Source organism: Enhydra lutris, unplaced genomic scaffold (genome assembly GCF_002288905.1).
Source record: "Enhydra lutris kenyoni isolate GAN:26980312 unplaced genomic scaffold, ASM228890v2 scaffoldscaffold6, whole genome shotgun sequence".
NCBI lineage: Eukaryota > Metazoa > Chordata > Mammalia > Carnivora > Mustelidae > Enhydra > Enhydra lutris.
In genome coordinates, this window is record NW_019154090.1 from 23,668,713 (window position 1) to 23,691,033 (window position 22,321).

The 22,321-nt window shown below is 46.9% G+C and overlaps 2 protein-coding genes across 3 annotated transcripts in view; one reads left to right on the plus strand and one right to left on the minus strand.

Annotated features, from left to right (window-relative positions):
- Positions 1 to 7,401, minus strand: part of LOC111141334 (acyl-CoA synthetase short chain family member 2) — a 47,114-nt gene extending 39,713 nt beyond the window's left edge. For both annotated transcript variants that reach the window (XM_022493799.1, XM_022493798.1), the window contains exons 1-2: positions 7,177 to 7,401; positions 1,337 to 1,532 (exon numbers count right to left, since the gene is read on the minus strand). In XM_022493799.1, coding sequence (XP_022349507.1) covers positions 1,337 to 1,532; positions 7,177 to 7,354 — 374 coding nt within the window. In that variant the 5' untranslated portion in view covers positions 7,355 to 7,401. The remainder of the gene's footprint in view (positions 1 to 1,336; positions 1,533 to 7,176) is intronic.
- Positions 7,402 to 10,985: 3,584 nt separating this feature from the next.
- Positions 10,986 to 21,178, plus strand: LOC111141543 (gamma-glutamyltransferase 7). Its single transcript, XM_022494159.1, has 7 exons — positions 10,986 to 11,154; positions 17,329 to 17,564; positions 17,942 to 18,093; positions 19,334 to 19,451; positions 20,294 to 20,361; positions 20,573 to 20,646; positions 20,952 to 21,178. Exons 1-7 carry the CDS (start codon positions 10,986 to 10,988, stop codon positions 21,176 to 21,178), a joined length of 1,044 nt encoding a protein of 347 aa, XP_022349867.1.
- The last annotated feature ends 1,143 nt before the right edge of the window (positions 21,179 to 22,321 follow it).

A 22,321-nucleotide genomic window follows, 5' to 3' on the forward strand; every position in this document is an offset into this window, starting at 1 on the left:
CCCTCTCTCTCTGCCCAGCCCTCCCTCTCCAACCCCACGTTAGTGCACATTCTCTCCCTCAAATAAATCTTAAAAAAAAAAAAAAGTTCCTACTGGGGAGGCAGCATAACTTAGTGTTACCAACAAGGAGCCACACAGACTTGGGTTTGAATCCCAACTCTACCACTTACATACCCTATGACTTTCTTCATTATTTCAACTCTCTGTGCCTCAGTTCTTCACCTATATTGCAAAGCTACTGAAAAGCTAATGTTAAGAATTAGAGGGATAACAGTGTCACAGTTGTGAGTATAAACTCTGTAACTGTACTACCTGGGTTTGAATGTCAACCCTACTTCTTACTAGCTGTATGGCTTCAGATAAGTCACTTAACATCTTAGAATTTGTTTTCACACCTGGAAACTGAGGAAAACAGTGCATTCTTGGTTGTTGTGAGTATCAAATGAGACATTTGCTAAGCATTTGAGCATAGTGTCTGACACTACTCGGGAATGTCATCGAAAAGATGTGAACGCTGATTTACCTGACTGACCCATGAGTTGGACCTTGGCACTTGGAGACTTCTTACCCCCTTCCATGTCCTTGGAATGTGGGTTCCACTTGCCTTTCACGCTCCCAGAGGCTACTCCAAGGACACAGCCTTACAATGTAGTATTGAAAATACCTGCACAGTACCAAGTCCACTTAGGACCTCTTTACAAACTTTTAAGATTTGGAGGGCACGTGCAGTGATCCATTCATCTTGCTGCTGCCCCAAACAAGCTTAGTATGTAAGTTCTCTTTGCTTATTAAAACTGCCACCTACCAACCGGGAGTGGCCTGCCTCTTTCTTCAGTCTACCCCTGCCCTCTGTTAATGGGAGCCAGTTTCACATTACACCAGGGAAATTCCAGAAAGGACTATGAACCAACAGGTACTATAGCTCACTCAGAGATAATGATGACAACAATGGTCCCAGTAGCGAAAAACTCAATATCCATTTTGTCCCAAAGCAAAATGAGAAAGAATGATACTCAGTCCTGTTTGCTTCCATAGACCCTCTCCCCTCTTTTCTCTCCCACTACAAGCCAAGAATACTAGACTAGAAATCAGGACACTTGGTTCTGAATGTCAGTTCAGTCACATACTAGTTAAGTGATTTTGGGGATGTCATTTAACTCACTTGAGGTATTTTTCCCCATCTGAGATTAAATTAATGATACTTTACCTACTTTGCCGGGTTGTTGCAAGCATCAAATGAATTAATAGATTTTAAAGTACTCTGTGAACTATGAAACACTATATAAATGAGGGGTAACTTTTTATCTTTCACAGACTTCAAGATATATGTTTTTACCAGTAAAAAGCAACTTTATCTCCAAGTTTTTTCTCGTGGACAATTCGATCCAGTACGTTGTAGCAGATGTTAGTGGTTGCTCCTTTCATCCACTCAATGAAGATTTTTCCTTTAGTTACATCAAAATTGTACTGGAGGAATGGACCAGGACATGAGGTCTTCCAGTAAAATTCCTTGGCAATGTCTCCCCAAAACTCTGCAATAGAAAGGAAAGCCCAAACATCACTAAGATTCTTGGACATATTTATTCTCAGATGGTTTACTAGTCTATGGCAGGAACAAGTTACAACTTCTCTGCCCTGTACTCTAGTACCCACAGTCTAGATCCCTCGTCTACCTGTCTAATCTCATCACTAATACTTTCCTAACCCACCTATTCCCATGAGCTAATTTTGACTCAAATACCTTCCTTCTCGCCTCAAAACTGCCATTCCATTTTCCATCATTTATTCAAATCATAGCCACCCAGTGCTATCACAATGCTTAGCATATTGTGGTTAACCAGCAAATTTTTTAACAAATTAGTTAGTGAAAGGAAGAAATCTTTTGCCTACAGAGTCTTCTGATATACATAATATCTTTCTTTTAATTTGTTCCTTCACTCTCAGCAATGATTTAATGAGTACCTCTTTCTCCTACTGCATCTTGCCCAAGTGTTACTTGCTATGTGCCAAATGTCACTTTCAGCTCTTGATATGTATTATCTTATTTAGTCTTTACCACAGCCATGAGAGGTACACTTCATTTTCATTCTCATTTCATTGATTTGAAAATCAAGGCTAAGAGGAGTTAAATAAATTGCCCTAGGTTATACAGTTACTAAATCAAGATGTGAATTGCCCTGAGGAAAACATTTTTGCTAAAATTTAAAAGATGAGTAAGAGTTTTTTTCCACTTCCCCGTCAGGAACAGAGGTCCATGGGATAGAAAGGAACCAAGGGTATGGGTTCAGAGGAACTCCTTGAAGCTGAAGCACTAAGAATAAGAGAAAGAATAGCAGGAATTGCTGCATAAAATGGGCAGGTCATGCAATCCTTCTGGGCATGATAAGGAATTTGATATTTATCCTAAGAGGAATGGGAAAGCCACTGTAGGATTTCAAGAAGAGCGACACAATCAGATTAATAATCTTAAAATATTCCCCTGGCTATTCCAGAGAAAACGTATTCAACAGATAAAACATAGTAATTGCAGAGCACTTAGGATATTGTCAGTACAGGATCAGGAGCTAGAAGGGAAAGGAGAGACACTCTTAGAATTATAACAATGAAAGGAACACTTTAGAGATTATCACCTCTTCATTTCACCAATAACAAACCAAATTCATAAAGGTAAAGTGACTTGCTCAAGGTTACATGATTCAGTTTATACAATCTAATTGGAAAGGTAAGACGGACGTATGAAATACTTCTGAACATGCAAAACAGAATATAGTTGAAAGCTAAATTATATGATGTAAAACTTGCAATCAATTCAAGAAATCCAAATTAAGTCATTTCCAAGGTGCCATTATGTACCTATAAAACTAACGAAGATTTAAAAAATAAAAAGATAAACCCAGTGCCAGAGTGGCACTGTAAAAGAGATACTCTTATATGATAATGGCATTGTAAGAAATTGTCATAATCTTACTGGACACCAGGGCAATGACTGACAAGAGACATAAAATTTTTTATACCCTTTCATCTGCTAACTCAATTTTGGAGAACACACTATAAGAAAAAAATGCCAAAGAAAAAATGAAGTGATTGCTAAAGACATGTTTATAGTAACACTATTTATAACAGTGAAATTGGAAACAACCCAAGAACCCAACAGTTAAAAAAAAAAAAAAAAAAAACCTGATGAAAACTAGTAGTACTGGTAGTAATATAACAGAAGACTAAATGGCCACTAAAGAGAGCAAATGGGAGGTGGTATGCCATTCCTGTACCGGGCACTGGGCTAATCTCACCGAATCTTTTTGTCAAAAAGATTTTCTTCTCTACATGCAAGGTGGGTCTTGAACTCAAAACCCCAAGATCAAGACTCACAGGCTCTACTGACTGAGCCAGACATGTGCCGCTCATTGAATCTTTTTTTTTCATATTAAAACACTCATAATTGAAGGATTTTTATTTTATGTAAATGAGTTAGCATTAAAATAGTTATCCTGGATATTTGCAGTTAAGGTAGGTATCTTGGATGACCCATTCAAAGAAGCTTACTTAATCCAACTTAATGAAGCTTATATCCTTTGTGTATTGATGGAAACACTGGCAGCCCGTATTGAGGCTGTGTTGCCCAATCAGAGCATGATGTTTTGAGCATAGGCAGCAAGGAGAACCCTGACCAAACTTCGTAATATGGCTCCAGGAGAGCTGCTGGGATTCATCTTTTTCTCTTGGATGCAATAAGGCAAAAGGCCTCATTAAATTTTTATATGGCCCTAAGAAATACACATTATCCTAATTTTATAGATAAGAAAACCAAAGCTCAGGAAACAGAGAAAACTCTCCCAAGGACCACACAGCTAGAAACCAGTATACAAAATCAGATCTGTTGTTAAAACTACATCAAGTAGGGCCACCTGGGTGGCTCAGCGGGTTAAAGCCTCTGCCTTCGGCTCAGGTCGTGATCCCAGGGTCCTGGGATCGAGCCTCACATTGAGGGCCACATCGAGCCCCAAATCGAGCCCCACATCGGGCTCTCTGCTCGGCAGGGAGCCTGCTTCCCTCCACCCCCACTCTCTCTCTGCCTGCCTCCCTGCCTACTTGTGATCTCTGTCAAATAAATAAATAAAATCTTAAAAAAAAAAAACTACATCAAGTACATGTATATACTCAAAAATATTTTTAAGTGATAAGAGTAGGCATAGATTATGTAAAAATATGAACCACATTTATGTGCATCAATAAGGATGAAAAAAACTGAGTTTTACGATCACTTAGTTTTGTTTTGTTTTGGTAGCAGTGTTGAAATCTGAAAGTTTTGTTGACACAAATTCTAAGTACAGAAGTTGTTGAAAAGATTAAAAGATGAGCATGGACTAGATGATCAGGGAATGCTGCGTGGAGTTGGTGGAGTTTGACTAGGTAGACAGGAACAGAAGGAAATGGGAAAAGGCAAGGAAATGGGAAAGAAACCTTTGTGTATCCAGTATATCAATGAGAATGACTTGTTTAGAATAAAGGGTACGGTAAGGAATAGCGGGAGTTAAGAATACAGAGGTGGGTGGAGCTAGTTATCCAGACCTTGAAAGAAAAGCAGAATTTTAATTTGAAATTGGAAGAAAGAGAGAACTACTGGAAGTTTTTTAAATGACGTATGAGGGGCGCCTGGGTGGCTCAGTGGGTTTAAAACCTCTGCCTCGACTCGGGTCATGATCCCAGGGTCCTGGGATGGAGCCCCACATCTGGCTCTCTGCTCAGCGGGAAGCCTGCTTCCTCCTCTCTCTCTCTCTCTCTCTGCCTGCTTCTCTGCCAACTTGTGATCTCTGTCACATAAATAAACAAAATCTTAAAAATAAATAAATAAATAAAATGACATATGAAAGCAGTGTTTATTTTGGATATCAATCTAATAGTGTTTATTTTAGATAAGTCTATGAGAGAGAGCGAAGGTCGGTGAGACTGAGGAATGGGAGAACCAATTAGGAGGCTGCTTCCTTGAATTAAAAAGTTCTGTGGCAATGGAAGAAAAGGTAATCAGAGACATTCTGAAAGAGTATTTAATAACTTTTTGAAGATTTTTAAAAATTTATTTATTTGACGGATAGAGCACAACAAGTAGGCAGAGGGGCAGTAGAGGGCGAGGGAGAAGCAGACTCTCTGCTGAGCAAGGAGCTCGATGTGGGGGCTCGATGCCAGAAATCTGGGATCATGACCTGAGCTGAAGGCAGAAGCTTCACTAACTGAGCCACCCAGGTGTCCCTTGAAAGAGTATTTAACAGAATTTGGTGAAAGGCAGACTGTGGGGTCAGGGAAGAGGAAGAGTATAGCTATCAGGAGTATAGATTCTGTAATCTAGACTACCTTCAAATCCCAGATCCACTGCTTTGTAGCTTTTGTGACCTTGTCCAAGTTAGTTAACCTCCCTACATTTCAGTTTTCTTCCTTTTATAATGGGGATAACAGTCTCTATATCAAATCAAACAGGATTTATGCTCAATAAGCAATAAATAATTTTGAATGAGATATATAGATAGAAAAGATCTATGGTTGACAGATCTTATTAGAGGAGAGGATAATGAAAGAGATTTAGTTTGGGATACTGCCATTGACAGGGATAAGAAAATTAAGGGGAGAGTAGGTTTGGGAGGGAAAATTGGTAAATCCCACTCACAGTCATGGTACATATGGTATAACATCAACATGTGCGAATAAAATGGTCTATAGACCTATGAGATCTGGGACCAGGGCATAAGTGGGATCCTGGGCCCAGGGCTAAATATACAGACGTTATTATTGTAGAAATAGATGTAAAACAGATGAACTCATGATGGGGAAAAAATATAGAGAAGGAAGGGAAAGGAAAATAGGTCTGAAGATTCAAACCTGGACACTGCCTGTAACAATGAACCACTCTACACTTGATTAAATCCTGTCTTGCATTACTCAGTAATCGCTTTGTCCATGTTATTCTTACTGTTATCAAACTAACCACCATTTATTGAATGCCTATTGTGCATCAGGGACTCTACAATGCACACTTACCACCCGCTTTAGACCTCAAACAAACCTAGAAGCAAGTACTATTAGCTGTATCTTACAGATGAAGAAAAGTAATCTCAGACAGGTTTAAAACTTTGTTTAAGATCATGCAATGAGGTGGCACCTGGGTGGCTCAGTTGGTTAAGTGACTGCCTCCAGCTCAGGTCATAATCTCATGATCTTGGAGTTCCCGTATCCAGTCCCACATAGGGCTCCCAGCTCCGTAGGGAATCTGCTTCTCCCTCTGACCTTCTCCCTTTTCATGCTCTCTCTCACTCTCTCAAATAAATAAAATCTTTTTTTAAAAAAAGATCTAAATCTAGATTTTTGTGGGTTTGATTCATTGCCCATGCTTATCCACTGCCAAACATAATGCTGCCTCCCAACTCAGGTACAGTTTTGACACCTTAAGCAGACTGAGGGCAAGAGTAAAGAATTTTCCCTACACATTACTAAAGACATGTCTATCTTTATTTCTTATCAGAATTTCTGAGTTATTACAATCCCAGCCTAACCTTAAAAAAAAAAAAAAAAGTGGCATTTTAGTGACTTGTTCAGTCTTACATTGTGTAATTTCCACTGGGATTTCTGAAACATGAAAAACAGATCTGGGACTCGGTTACTAATTTGGGGGGGTCCCAGGATGGGAACCAGACCGGTTACTGTCCCTCAACAGTGGAGACTAAGTCATAGGCTAAAAGGTGTCAGGAGGCAAAGGCTGACTTGGCGCGAAAGAGAACAAAGTTCTGTAGCTCCCCTCCCCTGAAGGTGCCCCTTCACCTCCCGAGGACCCATCTTTCACGTGAGAACTCTCCTTTTCTCATGGAACTTTCACTATCCTTAAGGAAGCCCCATCTCACGAAACCGCCCAAGGAACTCTCCAACTCTTAGGGAACCCTCATCTCCACACGGAACCCTCCTTCTCCCCATAGAACCCCCATATACTCCCGGAACTCCTTTTCCATCTCCACTCCCCATCTCTTCACGGACGCTTCAACCTCCCAAGAGAAACCCCAACTCCGCCAAGGAACCCCGATCTCCTCACGAAATCCTCGTTCCCCACGCCACGCGCACAATTTCTCACTCATCTGGAAACCCCCACTTCTCTGCTCGCTGACCCCGCCCAGGGCCTCCCGGGCCCGGCCTCACCTCGCGGTTGCTCCACTGAGCGCCGGTGCAGCTCGCGGTAGCGTTGCAGCGACCGGACGTGCGCGGAACGGCTGACCTCGGGCGGCGGGGACCAACTCCGCACCCGGTTCCGGGCTCCAGCCTCCTCTCGCTCCGCGCTCCCGCTGCCGCAACGGCCCCGCTCCTCCGGAAGCCCCATCGCGTCAAGTTCCGAGCGCCTGAGCAGCCTTCACTGTTGCTCCTGTCGCCCAGGCGGGGAAAACAGGCGGACCGAGGGGCGGGGCCTTACGGGAGGAGGAGAGACTGGGTTGGAGGAGGCGTGGCGCAGGCAAACGGGCGGAGAACAGCCCGGAGGGGCGGAGCCACGCCCGATGGAGGCGGGACCAGGGTTAGCAAAGGCAGAGGGAAAAGTCGAGTGTTGCCGGAGGCTTGGGGGCGGAGCTGACAGCGGAAGGGGTGGGCCCGCAGAGTGAGAGCAGAAGGGGCGGGGCCGGGTGTGATAAGAAGGGGTGGAATCTTGGAGGGGAAGGGCCAGGCGTGACAGTTGAGGAGGTGGCCCCTCTTCTGTCCCGGAGCGACTGGGAGTGACGAGGTTGGATACGACAGAAGAGGAGGATGATCGAAGTGACTGTGGTCGGGTGGGGTCTTGGAATGACAGATGAGAAGTTGGGTTAGGGCGGGGCTCGAACGGGAAAGAACTGGGCAACCGAGAGGAGTTGGATCAGGCCCATAATGGAGCCGCCCCGTGATCTGATTGCACAAGCCTGTCACCCCACCGAGTTGGAAAGCTAGGTGGAGTAGGGTCCTTTGTGGATGACACACTTCCCCTCAGCACTATTCCCCAGTTCTGAGTAAACCCCTCCCTTCTGTCCCCAGGAAAAACTCCTCCCACGACGCTGAGGGCGGCCTGGGGACGGGATGCCCTCCCTGCTAACCTTGGGACCAGCTGAGATTTTCTCCCACCCCTGAAGATATGTCTTCACTCTCCCTACCTCCACAAATTTCCATCCAGATCTAAAGTACAAGACTGAAGTGAAGACTAGGAGGTGATCCAGGTCTTTGTTAATAAACCCACCTCCTCATTACACAAATGGTAAACTCAGGAAAAGGAAACAATCTGTGCAAGGTCACAGAGCAAACAACCAGGTTAGGGCCAAACCTATGTCTCCTGACTCCCCCTCCTCATCAGGCTGAAGGTAACATCTGTAAAATACTAAAGTCTATGCAAAATAGGAAAAATTGCTCACACCCTTCTTTCCCTCTCAATCTCTTGATTTCCTCTCACCTGCCACAACCAGGTTCAATTACTCTGGCTTCCCTCCAACTCTTCCACTCCAGAAAGGAGAGGCCAGGAAGGACCCTCTATCTCCCCTTAAACTCACTACCAAGAAGATCGCCTTCATCAGTTCACAGAATAGATTATCAAAGCAGGAAATCTCCTTAGATAAACTCCAGGGGTGATTCTGAGGATCAGAGCAGGCAATCCCCACCTTCTGAAACCTACTCAGGGCTTGTGACCCCATCTGGCCCAGACTTTCTTCCCACCTTCTCTCTTGCTCTTTGTCCTGCTAACCACAAGCCCAGCACACCCTAAACCGAAAACAAAAACAAAAACAAAACACCTCTCCTGGGTCAGATATATTATCCAGAGCCTCCCCAATTCTGAAAGGAGAGTCTCAGGGCTCCAAAGAAGTCCAGACCTCATGGACTGGGCAGATATTTCATTGAGAAGGCATTAACCGCACTGAAGGCACACACACTATACTGAAGGCATTCCATTAAGGGAGCGCAGATCTTGCTGAGGGATCTCAGATTTCAGTGAAGACCTCTGGACCCTGCTAATAGGACATAAAAATGACATTGAAGTTCTGTGATTCTACTGAGGGGACATGGACTTCCTCCTAGGAATTACAGAAAATATAGACTTTACTAAAGAGACATGGACCCCACTGAGAGAACGCAAACCACCAAGGGGCCTTTCACTACACTGAGGAAATGGACACCACTGAAGGAGCACTGACCTCACTTAGTGGAGACAGCCCCATGCGTGTGCGTGGGAGGGGGTCAGACTTCACTGAAGCATAACAAGCCTTACAGACTTCACTGAGGAGACAGGAACCTCTCTGTAGGGAGGAAGGCACAGGCAATGGACACACAGTCCTAGTATAGACAGTCATTCTCTTCCGCTTCCTCCCCTCCTCAGGCCCCAGCTCTGGGCAGCCCTCTCCTATTCTCCCCGCTTCTCTCCCCAAGCCCTTCTTCTTCTAAGTACTAAAGCTGTTCTCAATACACTGCTGCCTCCTACTGTCTACAGGTGGCATTGCAGCTGCTGGGCCCATAGTAGATTTTCAAACAGTCCTGGTTATTACCTCTGAGCCTAGCTCCTGGGTTTGGAGAAGGAGAGGATGTGTGCCCAGGGGCTTGATCAGACCCCTCCCTCTGCCTGTGCACTGTGCAAAGAAATTTGGGCAAGAGGCCTCACAAGAGAGGGAGCCCCCCCATCCTTAGAGATGGGGTAGTAATGCAAACTATCGTGTAGCTGGAATTTCTCAGGGTGGGAAGAGAACGGATTGTGTTGGAGGAAATGAGAACTCACTAGATTAAGGAAATAATAATGATAATGATAATAATAATAATAATGGCATTTATTAAGTAGGTGCCACATACTATACTAAGCACTTTCCAACATTTTATTTAATCTTTGCAACTATCTGAAATGAATACTATTATTTTCTCATTTTACAGATGAGGAAACTGATACTCAAGGAGATTAAATGTCTTGCCTAATATCGCTCCGTTCATAAGTGGTAGAAGAGTGACTGGAACCCAGACACCTAGACTACAGAGACCCAATCTTCTCCCATTTTATCACCCCCCCCACACACACACACACTCCACCCCACTCCTGCCATACCTCAACACCGTTATTTCTCCAAGTGTCCTTTCCGGAACCACATCTAAACCTCTTAAAATGATGGTAAATATCCAGATTCCAGAAGCTTCATCCCAGCCTACAAATCATGATCTCTAGGGTGGAATCTGGGGATCTGATTTTAAAGATTCTAACACAAACTCAAGTTTGGACTCACCGTCCTATGCTGATAGGTCAGGGGTCCCAAAAGGGATTGACTGAAAGAGGAATCTGAGAAGTGCTGGAGGTCGGGGGATAGATCTGATGTCTGAGGAGAGACACCCTAGGAGGTATCTCTAAGTGAAGAAGCAGTGTGGGGATGAAGCAGGGGTGGGGCTGAGTTTGCGCGGGAAGGCGGGGTCTCTTGAAAGAGGAGTCTGGGGTCGGAGGAGGAGTCTGAGATCAGAGTAGGATCTAGGAGTCCAAAGAGGGATCTGGGGTCCAAGGCCAAGTTTGTGGTCCGAGTTTGGGATCAAAGACAAGATCAAGGGTCGAGGCCAGATCTGCGTTCAGTGGAAGGATCTGGGGGTTGAGGAGAGAGTCTGGGGTCTGAGGCGGATTCTAGCTCAATCTGGAAGGAGGAAGGGGTTTGGCCCCCGGGCTGCATTAAAGTGTCCCAAGCCACTAAGGTCGCGCTTGCAGCGCTCTTCTCCATCCCTCCCCCACAGCCTCCGCGCTTTCTCCAGGACCCGCCGCCCTTCAGGTTCTCGGTCCACACGGCACTCCGCCCACCTGCCGGTGCACTGCAGGCTGACAGCGCTGCACGGAGGGGTGTTTAAGCAGAGCCGGACGCCAGCGGGGGATGTGGTGAGGCGCCCCCTCCTGGCAACCCAAGAGCTCAGGCCCCGCCCTCCACCCGCCCCCGCCCCCGCCGGACCACTTCCGGCAGGCGCTGCGTTGCTGGGGGGCGCGGGCGAGGATGGCGGCGGAGAACGAGGCCAGTCAGGAGAGCGCCCTGGGCGCCTACTCGCCGGTGGACTACATGAGCATCACCAGCTTCCCGAGGCTGCCGGAGGACGAGCCCGCGCCCGCGGCCCCTCTGAGGGGCCGCAAGGACGAGGACGCCTTCCTGGGAGACCCCGATACCGGTGAGGCCCGCTGGCCCCGTCCCTGCCCCCTGGGACGTCCCCGGTCCTCCTCCATCTACGCGGAGCATCACCTCCAGCTTCCATCTCCCTAATTCATCCCCTTCCTCCTGGACCTCTCCCTCCTCCCTTGTCTCCGTTAGTTATCTAGTGGGGATGAAGATGCATTTCTGCCTTGGAGGCTTAGGATGCGACAAGGGTGAATGATGCCAGGAACTGCAGCAGCAGGGTTTGGGGTTGCCTCTGGGGAAGAACCAACTAATACGGAAGGAAGGTTGGAGGGGAGATGCTAAGGAACAGCTGTGATCACCCAGAAGAGGCCGTCCCTTAGTCACAAAGAACAGGGTAGGAGAAATCAAGTCAGACTGCAGCAGGATGGGTAAGGTAGGTCTTGAGAAGAACTTCCCCACAGCCAAGGGTTGTGGGAAGGAGAGACCTTAGCTAAGAATCTCTTCACATCCCAGGAGGGGTAAGGAAAATATGATTTACACCTCTCTGTAAGCGGTGGATATTGGGAGACAAGGGGATGGACTGCATGACCTCTCAGAGTCCTTGGGGACCAGAGTGCCTTCCTTGCCCTGTGGATTACCTCACCCCTCCTGGAGCCATGGATCAGGCCAGGGTGTTAGTAAGGTACCCTGCCCCCTACGAAGTAGGCTCTAGAATTTTGCTGTGTTCTCAGCCTTTGAAGGGACTGCAAAGGGTGGGAGTAGGGAGGGGGCCACAGGGCTTGGGGCAGACCTAAGGGCCAAGAGCTCTCTGAGCATTTCTTCCCTTAGGGCTCTCCCTCCTATCCATGTGCCCCAGCTCTATCCTCTTCTCCATTTTTCATGCTCCATCCCCCATCCCTCTTTCCCTCAACGTCACTTCCTGGCATTAGAGCATCCCTGTGCTTCACTCTTCCTCCCGGTGCCTACACTTGAGCCCTCTCCCTTACCAGCCTGGCAGATCGTGCTTCTCTGACCCAGCCTTCTCTAGCCTGGCCCTTCTGTAGCTATTCCCATCCTGACAGCCCCAAACTCTTTCCCCCTTCACAATTTTCCAGTCATCTGGCCCTTACTAGCAGCCCTTGCCAGCCTAACTAGACTGTAGCCTACCTGGAGGGAAGAGTAGGGAAGGCGGGGGAGGCTTATGGGTATCAGATATCCAAGCTGCAGGTCAAAACTTCTTTTCCAGAGAGAATAACCCTGGCATAGGGAAAGTAGTGGAAAGATGTGTCCTGGTGAATAACAGCCTGAAACCAGGACCTTTTTCCAGGGGTCAGGAATGCTACTTCTGGTTCCAGCACTGCCTTGACTCACTGTATGACAGTGGGCACATCTACCCTGACCTGGGCCTCAGGTTCCTCTTCCAGCTCTACTGGGAATGCCTATCTCTCCTAACCTGGAGATTGGAAGCCCCTGACATGTTTTCTCCTGGCTCCCTATAAATGACCTAGCAATTATCAAGTCTGTGATTATTTGAGCAATCAAGTGGTTACTCCATGTCTCTAAGTCCTATGAAGACAGGATTGTGACTGTTTTTCGCCATCCTTTCTCCAATGTCCAGCACAGTGCTAAGTGCTCAATAAAAATTGTTGAATAAATAAAGGCATGAAAGAGATCTCAGGATGAAAGAATAGCAGGGGAGGGAGTTCTCAAGCCTCAGGGAGTACCTTGGAGAATTACGACAGGTTCTGCTCTCATCTTTACAAAAATCCAGCAGAGACCCCTGTCGCCTGAGTTTCTGGGAATCTGCACCTTATGCCACGGTTGTGCACTAATGTTCCAAGGACCCTTACCATCGTATCTATGTAGTCATTTCAAAGCTATGTCTCAGACCACTACTTCTAAGCCCCAAGGTTCCTTTAACCAGCTGGACTAGCCTGTTGACTGACATGATCTCCTATGTTCTCAACCTGGAGGTACTACTTACTAATGCTGCCCTATCCTCTTACCCAGTACCTTGGTTGTGCCCAGCTAGCCTCTAGCCTGCCACTCCCCAGAACCAAATGCCAGCTACCCCACAGGAAACCCTCCGGAAAATGGTAACCACTTCAAAGTTGGGGAGATTCTTGACTCTCTTCTGAGCTCCAGGTCCATGAGTTCCTCTCTGTCCCAGGCATTGGCCTCTAGATGTCCTACAAGTGCCTCACCTTCAGGATGTACTATGCTGAATTCATCTCATCCCCAAACCTGCCCTTCCCCCAGTGTCATTCTCAGTTAATAACACTGCCATTCATCCAATCTCCAAGGTAGAAGCCCAGGAGCTATCCATGACTTCCTTCCTTCCTCTTACTTCCCAAAGTGATCAGATGCTCTCTGTCCTCCTAAGTATCTTGCAATCCATCTCATCATCCCTGCCATCACCACTGGAGACTAAGACCCCATCCTCTCTTACCTGTATTACCCATAGGCTTCTAGCTACTCCCTGCCCCCTCCCTGCCCCTCCCCACCAACCCCAATCTATCCACCACCCTGAACTTCTGATCATGTTATTCCTTGGTTCAAAAAAGTCTTTAATGATTCTGCCCTTAAGGGAATAAGCAAGCCAGGGATGACCTCAGTTTCCAAACAAGATCTCACTCCTTATCTCTAGAATTGCCAAGGCAACTCTGTTCAGGATTCTTCTGTCATAAACTCATTTAAAACTGACCTAATCATGGGGCGCCTGGGTGGCTCAGTGGGTTAAGCCGCTGCCTTCGGCTCAGGTCATGATCTCAGGGTCCTGGGATCGAGCCCCGCATCGGGCTCTCTGCTCGGCAAGGAGCCTGTTTCCTCCTCTCTCTCTGCCTGCTTGTGATCTCTGTCTGTCAAATAAATAAATTTAAAAAAAATTATTTAAAACTGACCTAATCTTAAAAGAGAATTTTATTGCGTAGCATAACTGAAAAATTCAGGGATGTGGGGCCTGAGGCATAGCTAGATCAAGGTACCTAAAAAGGAATTGGCTTTTGTCTTTTGCTTTGCCTTCCTTTTTATGGTCTTCATCTTCAGACCTTTCATTCTGTAGGAGCAAGATGCGCCCAGTAGCAGCAGGTTTACACCTTACCATTTTAATAATCTAAACAGAAAGAAAGCGTTTCTCTTTCCCATTAGTTCCAGCAATAGAACTAAGTTTGAGTGTCACAGACCTGGTGCTGATCACATACCTGTCGCTGAACCAGTGACTGTAGAGAGGTACCTGTTATGGGCTAGGCCTAGGTCATATACTCACTCTGGACAGGAATGAGTGAATAAGAAATGAGAGAGAGGAGATAGTGTTTTGAAATGGAAAATTGATTGGAAATGGCATCTAATCAAATAAAAATCAGATGCATACTAGGCCAGTTGCTTCCAGACAACTCCTATTGGTGTCCCACAAATTTAGAATTACCAAAATTAAACTCATCGTCTTTCTCCCAAAAGACTTGTTTCTTCTGATTCCAAACTCACCTTTTCCCAGTGTCCTGCTGTTGCTTTTACACATCAGTAAAATCAATGGTATTATTGCCCTAGTGCTTACACAGTAGAGTACTCAGTAAATATTTTTGTTGAATAAATGAATAACTTAATGATTGACTGATGGGATAAAAAGTCTTGAATAGGTTCAACTCTGATAGAGCCATATCACTTCCCCTCTTGGTCCCTCATGGCTGATTAGAGAAAACAGATTTAAGGACAAGTACCTGCAAGTATCAGGTAGAATTAGCTTGTAAGGTTGGTTTTTGAACGTGGAAATGACTCCTGATACCTTGTGGAGCAATGGAAGACAGGTTTTGAGTTACTTTTGCTTCTGCCATTTATTCATTTTATGACGTTAAATGGGCAAGATCACCTTTTCCAGCCTTAAATTTCCTCATCTGTAAAATGGAGAGAATAGGCCTATTTCAACAAGTTATGGGAGTGCTTCAATGAGGGGAATGTATGGAAAGTGCTTGGAATATAGTCACCATCAATAAATGTAAGTTCAAAGCCATTTTCTGCACTTCTTTTGAAACCTCTAGGGACCAAGGAGAATTCTTTGCCTGCAGTAGGTATTTAACATGTTTGTTGAATGAATTCCAGTTTTTTTATAGACTGTGTGGTGCTGAGGGGTAGAGGCAAGCATGATCAGCTGAGGGAGGCTTCCAGAAGACAAGTTTCTTTTTTTAAATAAAAATTTTAAAATAAATTACATGTTTATGGTTCAAAGGAAAAAAAAAGAGAGAGAGAGAGAATACAATGAGGAAAAGTAGAAGTCCTCTTCTCCATTCTTATCTGTGTGCAATTTTTCCTCTTTATTTAAAAATATGTGTGTTAATTTGGGAGCGCCTGGCTGGCTCAGTCTGTGTAGAGTACAACTCTTGATCTCAGGGTTGTGAGTTTGAGCCCCATGTTGGGTGTAGAGATTACTTAAAAAAAATAAAATAAAATGTTATATATGCATTGATTTTGAAAAAAAAAAGAAATATATATGTACTAAAATTTTCAAAGAAAAAATTCTCCTACCCCATCTCATTCCCACCTTCAGTATCTTTCCCCAAAAGTAACCACCGTAAATATTTTCTAAAAGTTCTCTATATATGTATGTGGCATATATGTATGTGGCTTCTTATTTACACAAAAGAGGGGAGTGTGGATTATAAAGGGCCTTGAATGCCAGGTCAAGGAGCTTGGATTTTTATAATGTTCATATTGATGAACCATGATAGTATTTCAAATAGGAAAATCTAATAGTCAGTTTTCAGCGTCATCCTACAGACTTTTTAAAGGGGTTATACTCCTAGTGTATAGTAGCAAGTGCTCAAAAAATATTTATTGAATGAATGGACTTTTTAAAACACATTGTACATACACAGCAAGGGTATTAAGGTCAAGGTACCAGACGATTTCTTTACTTTTCACAAATACACAGGACCTTTAGAGAACTGGTTTCAAGGCTAATATAACCCAGAGGAGGGAAACTATGGGAGGGAAGGAAGAGGGTCTCAGCCCTGGCCAAGGTGGAAAAGGAATGGAAATAACTAGAGGGTGCAGGTAGACATCGTCTCACGGAATCCTTACACCCATTTGGCCAGTTAGGGATTAGCTCCAGTATTAGGATGAGGAAAATGAGGCTCATGACTTGAAGTGACTCATTCATAGTCACCCAACAAGTAAGGGGCTTTGAGGTCTCCCCTGTCTCCACTCTTACTGTCCTTAGACTCATTCTTCAGAGAGCAGCCAGAGGGATCTTTTTAAAATACAAAACAGATGGCTTCTGGTTCTTGCTTAAAACTCTGAAATACCCTTCCATGGTTCCTAGGATTAAATCCAAGCTTCTCACAAGGCCCACAGGGCCCTGTGCACCTGGCCTAGCCTCCACCATACTATTCTTTCCTCTTGTTCACTACACCAGAGCCATCCAGGCCTCAGTTTTGTTTGTTTTTTTTCCTATTGCACCAAGCTTATGCCTACCTTAGGGCCCTTTGCACCTACTGCTCCTTCTTTCTGGAACACTCTACACACTCACTTCTTGGTCTACATATGGCTAGCTCCTCATCCCTTAGTTCTCAGCTTAAAAGTCACTTCCACTGAGAAGCCTTGCCAAATCCCTGCTAAGCAGCCCCCGACACACACCCATTATTTTCTATCGTTCCATCCTTCTTTTTCTTCATAGCACTTGCCGCAAGTTGTAATGATATACTCCTTTGTTTACGTGTTTCTTTTCTTCTACTGGTCTGTGAACCTCATGAGGGCAGAAACTGTCTATTCCTTTCTCCTAGGAGCTAGCATAGAGACAGACCCATAGCAGGCCCTCCATATTTGTTGAGTGAGTGAATGGACAAGCCAAGCAAGATCGGAAGCCAGGGTCTGTCCATTCAGTTTATGTAGCTACTTCCTTGACACAGCAGGCTGGGCCCCAGCTGGAGCAGGATCTGGTTTCTAGGGAGGGCCCAAACCCCCTCCATTCCAGGAAGTGTTTGTCCTAGGTCCTGAGTGGGTCTCAGGTCTCAGAAAGTTTGGCATAGGGGCCAGACATCCAGCCCCCTGCCTCGCAGCTGAGGGCTCCTGTCTCTACTCAGCCAGGACTTCCCCCAACCTGTTCTGGGGTACGTTGGGGAGACACCACAGGGTGAGCAGTACTGTCTAGGGGGGTTGGCTTAGGGGGGGGGGGGGGGGGGGGAACCAAAACAGCGGGGGGGGGGGGGGGCGGGGCCAGGTAAGGTGCCCAGACCCACCTGGTTGCTGCCTGCAGACCCGGACTCCTTCCTGAAGTCAGCAAGGCTGCAGCGGCTGCCATCCACGTCGTCGGAGATGGGCAGCCAGGACGGGTCCCCACTTCGGGAGACGCGCAAGGACCCTTTCTCCGCGGCAGCGGCCGAGTGCTCCTGCCGCCAGGACGGACTCACAGTCATTGTCACAGCCTGCCTCACTTTTGCCACGGGTGTCACTGTGGCGCTGGTCATGCAGATTTACTTCGGAGACCCTCAGGTAAGGGGGTTGGGGCTGGTGGACAGGAGAAGGAAACTGGAGAAGAGGGAGGGGGAAAGCTCTTGAGACCGTGGGAATTGAATTGCTTGGATTGCAGACTGGCTGAGTGGGGGAGGGAGCCAGCAAACGTTAAGGAGAGAGGGCAATGGGACGGGAGAGGAAGGTCCCAAAGGGAGGAGCTCAGGGTATGAATGGGACAGAGCAAGGAAGTGATCTGATCATGGAAGAGGCACTGGAGGCGACCTAGGAAGAGTTGTAAGGGACAAGAAGGCGGGACTCCCACCCCCGACACCAGTGGAGGTTCTGGGGTTGGTGGAGGTGCCTTAAGGAGGCAGAGGTATCCTACTGCCCCCACCTGGTCCACTTTCCCTTCCCAGATCTTTCATCAGGGTGCCGTGGTGACTGATGCCGCCCATTGCACGTCACTGGGCATCGAGGTGCTCAGTAAACAGGGATCTTCTGTGGATGCCGCTGTGGCAGCAGCCTTGTGTTTGGGGATCGTGGCTCCGCACAGTTCTGGCCTAGGCGGGTAAGGTGCTCCCAGCTGTGGAGGTTGGGGTCCCCCAGGCCTACTTCTGTGTTCCTGGTCTGTAGGCCTCATGTGGGGGTCTTCGAGTTTGACCAGAGGGGCAGCTGGGCCCTAACTCCTTGCATTTTGTCTTTCTACACCCAATTTTAACCCCTTCTCCTTACATGGAGTCAGAGGAGGTGTTTTCACAAGCTTGTTGTTTGTTTGTTTTTTCCTTAACTCGGTGAAGGCTTTTGTAAACCATAAAGTAAGGTGCACAGGTGGGGGTATACTGTCACTAATTAAGGCAGGAATACTTTAACTTTTAGGGTTTACAAATCCTTAAAACAAATCCTGTGAGCATGATGAAAGCTATGGACCCTCCATCCTCCAAAAATACATCACAGGCTGAGAACTCTTAAAACAGATTATAAACCGGCCACACATAGACCATACCTACCATACAGATTAGTTTGGTTTCCACACTTATAATTTTATATTAAAAATTTGTTTACTATTGTTAAAAAGTTGAGAATTTTCATAAAAATCCAGATTTTTAATATCTCTGGAACCATCTGAAGACCTGGTAACACTGGGCCCCCATTCCCACATGGCTGCAATTATCTGGAGCGGAATAGCATGACTTGTGCTGTCCAATTGGCCATAGTTCCTACCACTCCCTATTGTTTATCTGTCCTGCCTTCCCTATTATGTTACTTGGCCACAGGCCAACCATCTCAGATGCAGCTCCCATCTTAGATGGAAACAAGCCACAGAAAAGGGACAAGCTGACAAAGTCCGTATCTTGGCTCCTGCAAGACCAGCCCTGCAGGACCTACCAAAGAAGGTCCCCTTTTGGTTGTATACAGTCCATCCTTACATAATTCAGTCCTGGGAGGGGGAGCTGGGGCATATGGTGGAGGCAGGTGCAGGAAGCTGGCCAGGGTCCAGCTGTGGTCTAGGGTGGGGACAGGAGGTAGAACATCTTGCTCTTCCAGTCTCTGGGTTTTCCCTAATCAGGGATTAAAGTCTCCAGTAACAGGCCAGAAGAGGTCCATGGTCTCTGGGCCTCCAACCCCCTTGATTTCATTCCCTACCCTCATATAGTGGCTAAGTCTCCAAATCCCTGCTAGAAGGGGCTCAGACATGTGACTCCTGTGACAAACAGCCTACAGCCATCACCACTGGGGATGAAAGAGAGGCAGGTTAATTGTTTAGAGAGGTAGTACCTTATCAACCTCTCCTTCTGTGTCTCTCCCAGTGGGGGCGTGATGCTGGTCCACGACATCAGAAGAAATGAGAGCCACCTAATTGATTTCCGGGAGTCTGCACCAGGGGCCCTCAGGGAAGAGGCCCTGCAGAGATCCTGGGAAACCAAGGTGGGGACCCTGGTGAGAAGAGAGAGTCCAGGGGTGGTCTCCCTTCACTGCCCTTCTGCTAACCCAAACATTACTTTGCTGAGTAATTATTATGGAAGTGAGGAAAAGAGTGAAGCAAGACACTCTTAAAGCTATGAAGGAGATAGGCAGTCCCCCAGATAAAATAATGAACCAAAAGATCTGTATGGTTGATAACGGGCAGTACAGTAGCACCTTACTTCCCTGGCAAACTGGCCTATCATGATGCCTGAGCAGCCTGAGAGATTGCAAAGTTCCTGCACTATAACTCACACATTTCATTCAAAGCCTGTTGACCATAACTTTCCCAGCACACAGCATATTGGAAGATTAAGGAGGAACTGCAAAAGGCAAACCCACTATCCAGAAGAAATAGAATAACTTGGAAAAATAAATATTTGCTGCAGTGGCAAAAGCCAAACACATGCCTGAGTTATCACAGCTGAGTAATGGTGATGTGATCATGGAAAGGTTAAATGAAAGTCCCTTGTCTATTATTTTAAAAGGTAGGAGTAGATAAAATCCAATGTAGACAAGTTTCCATCTAAATTGGTCACATCTTGGCTCTTAAAAGGGTTTGCTTAATTTATAAATCGCTCAACTATGATAGATAAAGGAAGCCTTTCTGTATTTGCTGATAGTAAGTCAGGGAAATGGGAGGGATGCCTGCTTGGGGAGAGCTTGTCCCTCCTCTGGGATACTTGGCCTGTGTCTTTCCCCTGTGCCAGCCCCCATCCCTGGCTTGGGGCTCTGCGGAGTTCAGCCCAGCCCCCCCCTTCCAGTGACCTGGTCTCCTCTCTCCCTCGCCTGCCCGCCTTGCCCAGCCTGGGCTCTTGGTGGGGGTCCCCGGAATGGTGAAGGGGCTACATGAAGCTCACCAGCTCTATGGCAGGTAAAGACCCTCCCCCTGGGGACCAGGGGCCTCTGCCTGCATCTCTCCTTGGGTGGCCTTTTCCTACCATCCTGGATTCTTTCCTTCCCAACTCCCCCTCCTAATATCCCCTTCCCTTGCCAGGACTCTCCTTCCCAGGAACCCCCTTTCCCCCAGGACCCCTCCTCCTCCCCCCAGGATCTCCTCCACCCCTGCTCTCCGGCCCCCCCAGGCTGCCATGGTCCCAAGTCCTGGCCTTCGCAGCAGCTGTGGCCCAAGATGGCTTCAACGTGACCCATGATCTAGGTCAGTGGGGCCTGGGGGTGGGGGAAAGGCATGAGGTTGATGGGAGGTGGAAGGGGAACCTCTAAGATTTGGGGCCCAAGCCAGAAAGCACCTCTCTTTCATTTGCTCCTTTAGCTCCCTCCCCACCCATCCTACCTCACAGGGATGCAGCCTCAAATGAGGGGATATGAGAAGGGCCCATATACACCCCCCATCTCCCCCATAACATGCTCCTGGGGGTGCTGGAGCTCTTAGGGCCAGCCACTCAGCCACCTCACCTGTGGCGTATCTCAGCCCCCTGCCCAGCTTCCCGTCCTTGCTTACAGCCCGTGCCCTGGCCGAACAGCCTCCGCCCAATGCATCTGAGCGTTTCCGTGAGACATTCCTGCCATTGGGCCACCCGCCACTACCGGGCTCACTGCTGCGTCGGCCTGACCTGGCCGCAGTGCTGGATGTGCTGGGCACCTCTGGCCCCGCCGCCTTCTATGCAGGAGGCAATCTCACACTGGAGATGGTGGCCGAGGTGAGCACTTGGGGAGCCCCCCTGCCCTGAAGGACCCCACTGCAGGGACATCTTCTTCCCTTTCCTTCCCTCTCTGTCTGTCTTTCTACATAAATGTACTGATGATTCCATTTACTTAAGATTCTCTAATGGACAAAACTAACTTCTGGTGGCAGGAATCAGATCAGTGGTTGTTTGGGGTGGGAGCAGTTGACAGGATGCAGCACAAAGGACCCCAGGGATGATAGAGCTGTTCTATCTTGACTGAGAGAGGTGTCCTTGGGTCCCCCAGGGCTGGTGCCAACCTGTGCAGAGCCTTGACCTGTCCCTCCCAGTCCTGGCAGAGACCCAGGATCAGCCTCAGTTTTCCCAAGCCCACAATCCCACCCTGCTCTTGGGTTCACTAGGGACTGAAGGAAACCTTCCTTCACTGGTCACTATCGGGACTGGAGATATTAACACAAGGGCTTACCAAACAACCCCAAAGACTCTTAATCTGAGGTAGTAATGGGTTCTGAAAACTGTTGTCAGTAATTCAAAACTCCAAATGGAAAATTATTTTCAAGGTGAGGATACACGAACCAACTCTGTGATTCTCTCATCTGTACCATTGGGGTGATTATATGTTTCTCTGCCATAAGGTTGTGGGAATTGAGTTGGTCCATCATTCATTCTACATTCACAGAGTGCTGTTCTATGTCAGAACCTATGCTGAGTCCTAGAGGTATGGCTATGTGATAAATGCCCATCTCAAATGGACTTAACTGAGAAGTCCAGCAGAGTACTGGCTGTAAGTCTGCTGGGTCCAGAGCTCCATCCACATTGCCAGGCTGTAGTCTGTCTCTCTCTCTTTCTTCCATGACTCTACTTTCTTCTGTTTGAATTCACTCTCTATCAGATCCTCTCCACACCTGCTCCCCACCAGCCATCCTTCCAGCAAACCATCCCAGAGAAAGAACATTTCTCATTCCAATAGTTACAGCAAAAGCCTCCAGGTTATGTCTCATCAGCCTGTTATAGGTCTCGTGACTATTCCCAAACTTCCCAATAGGTCTCATGACTATTCCCAAATCACTGGCATGGAAAAGGAATGTTCTGATTAGCCACACCTGGATCTTCTGGAGAAGGGGGAGAAGGAGACTTAAACAAAGACTATCTAAGCTTTAAAGGAAAAAAACAAACAAAAACAACCCA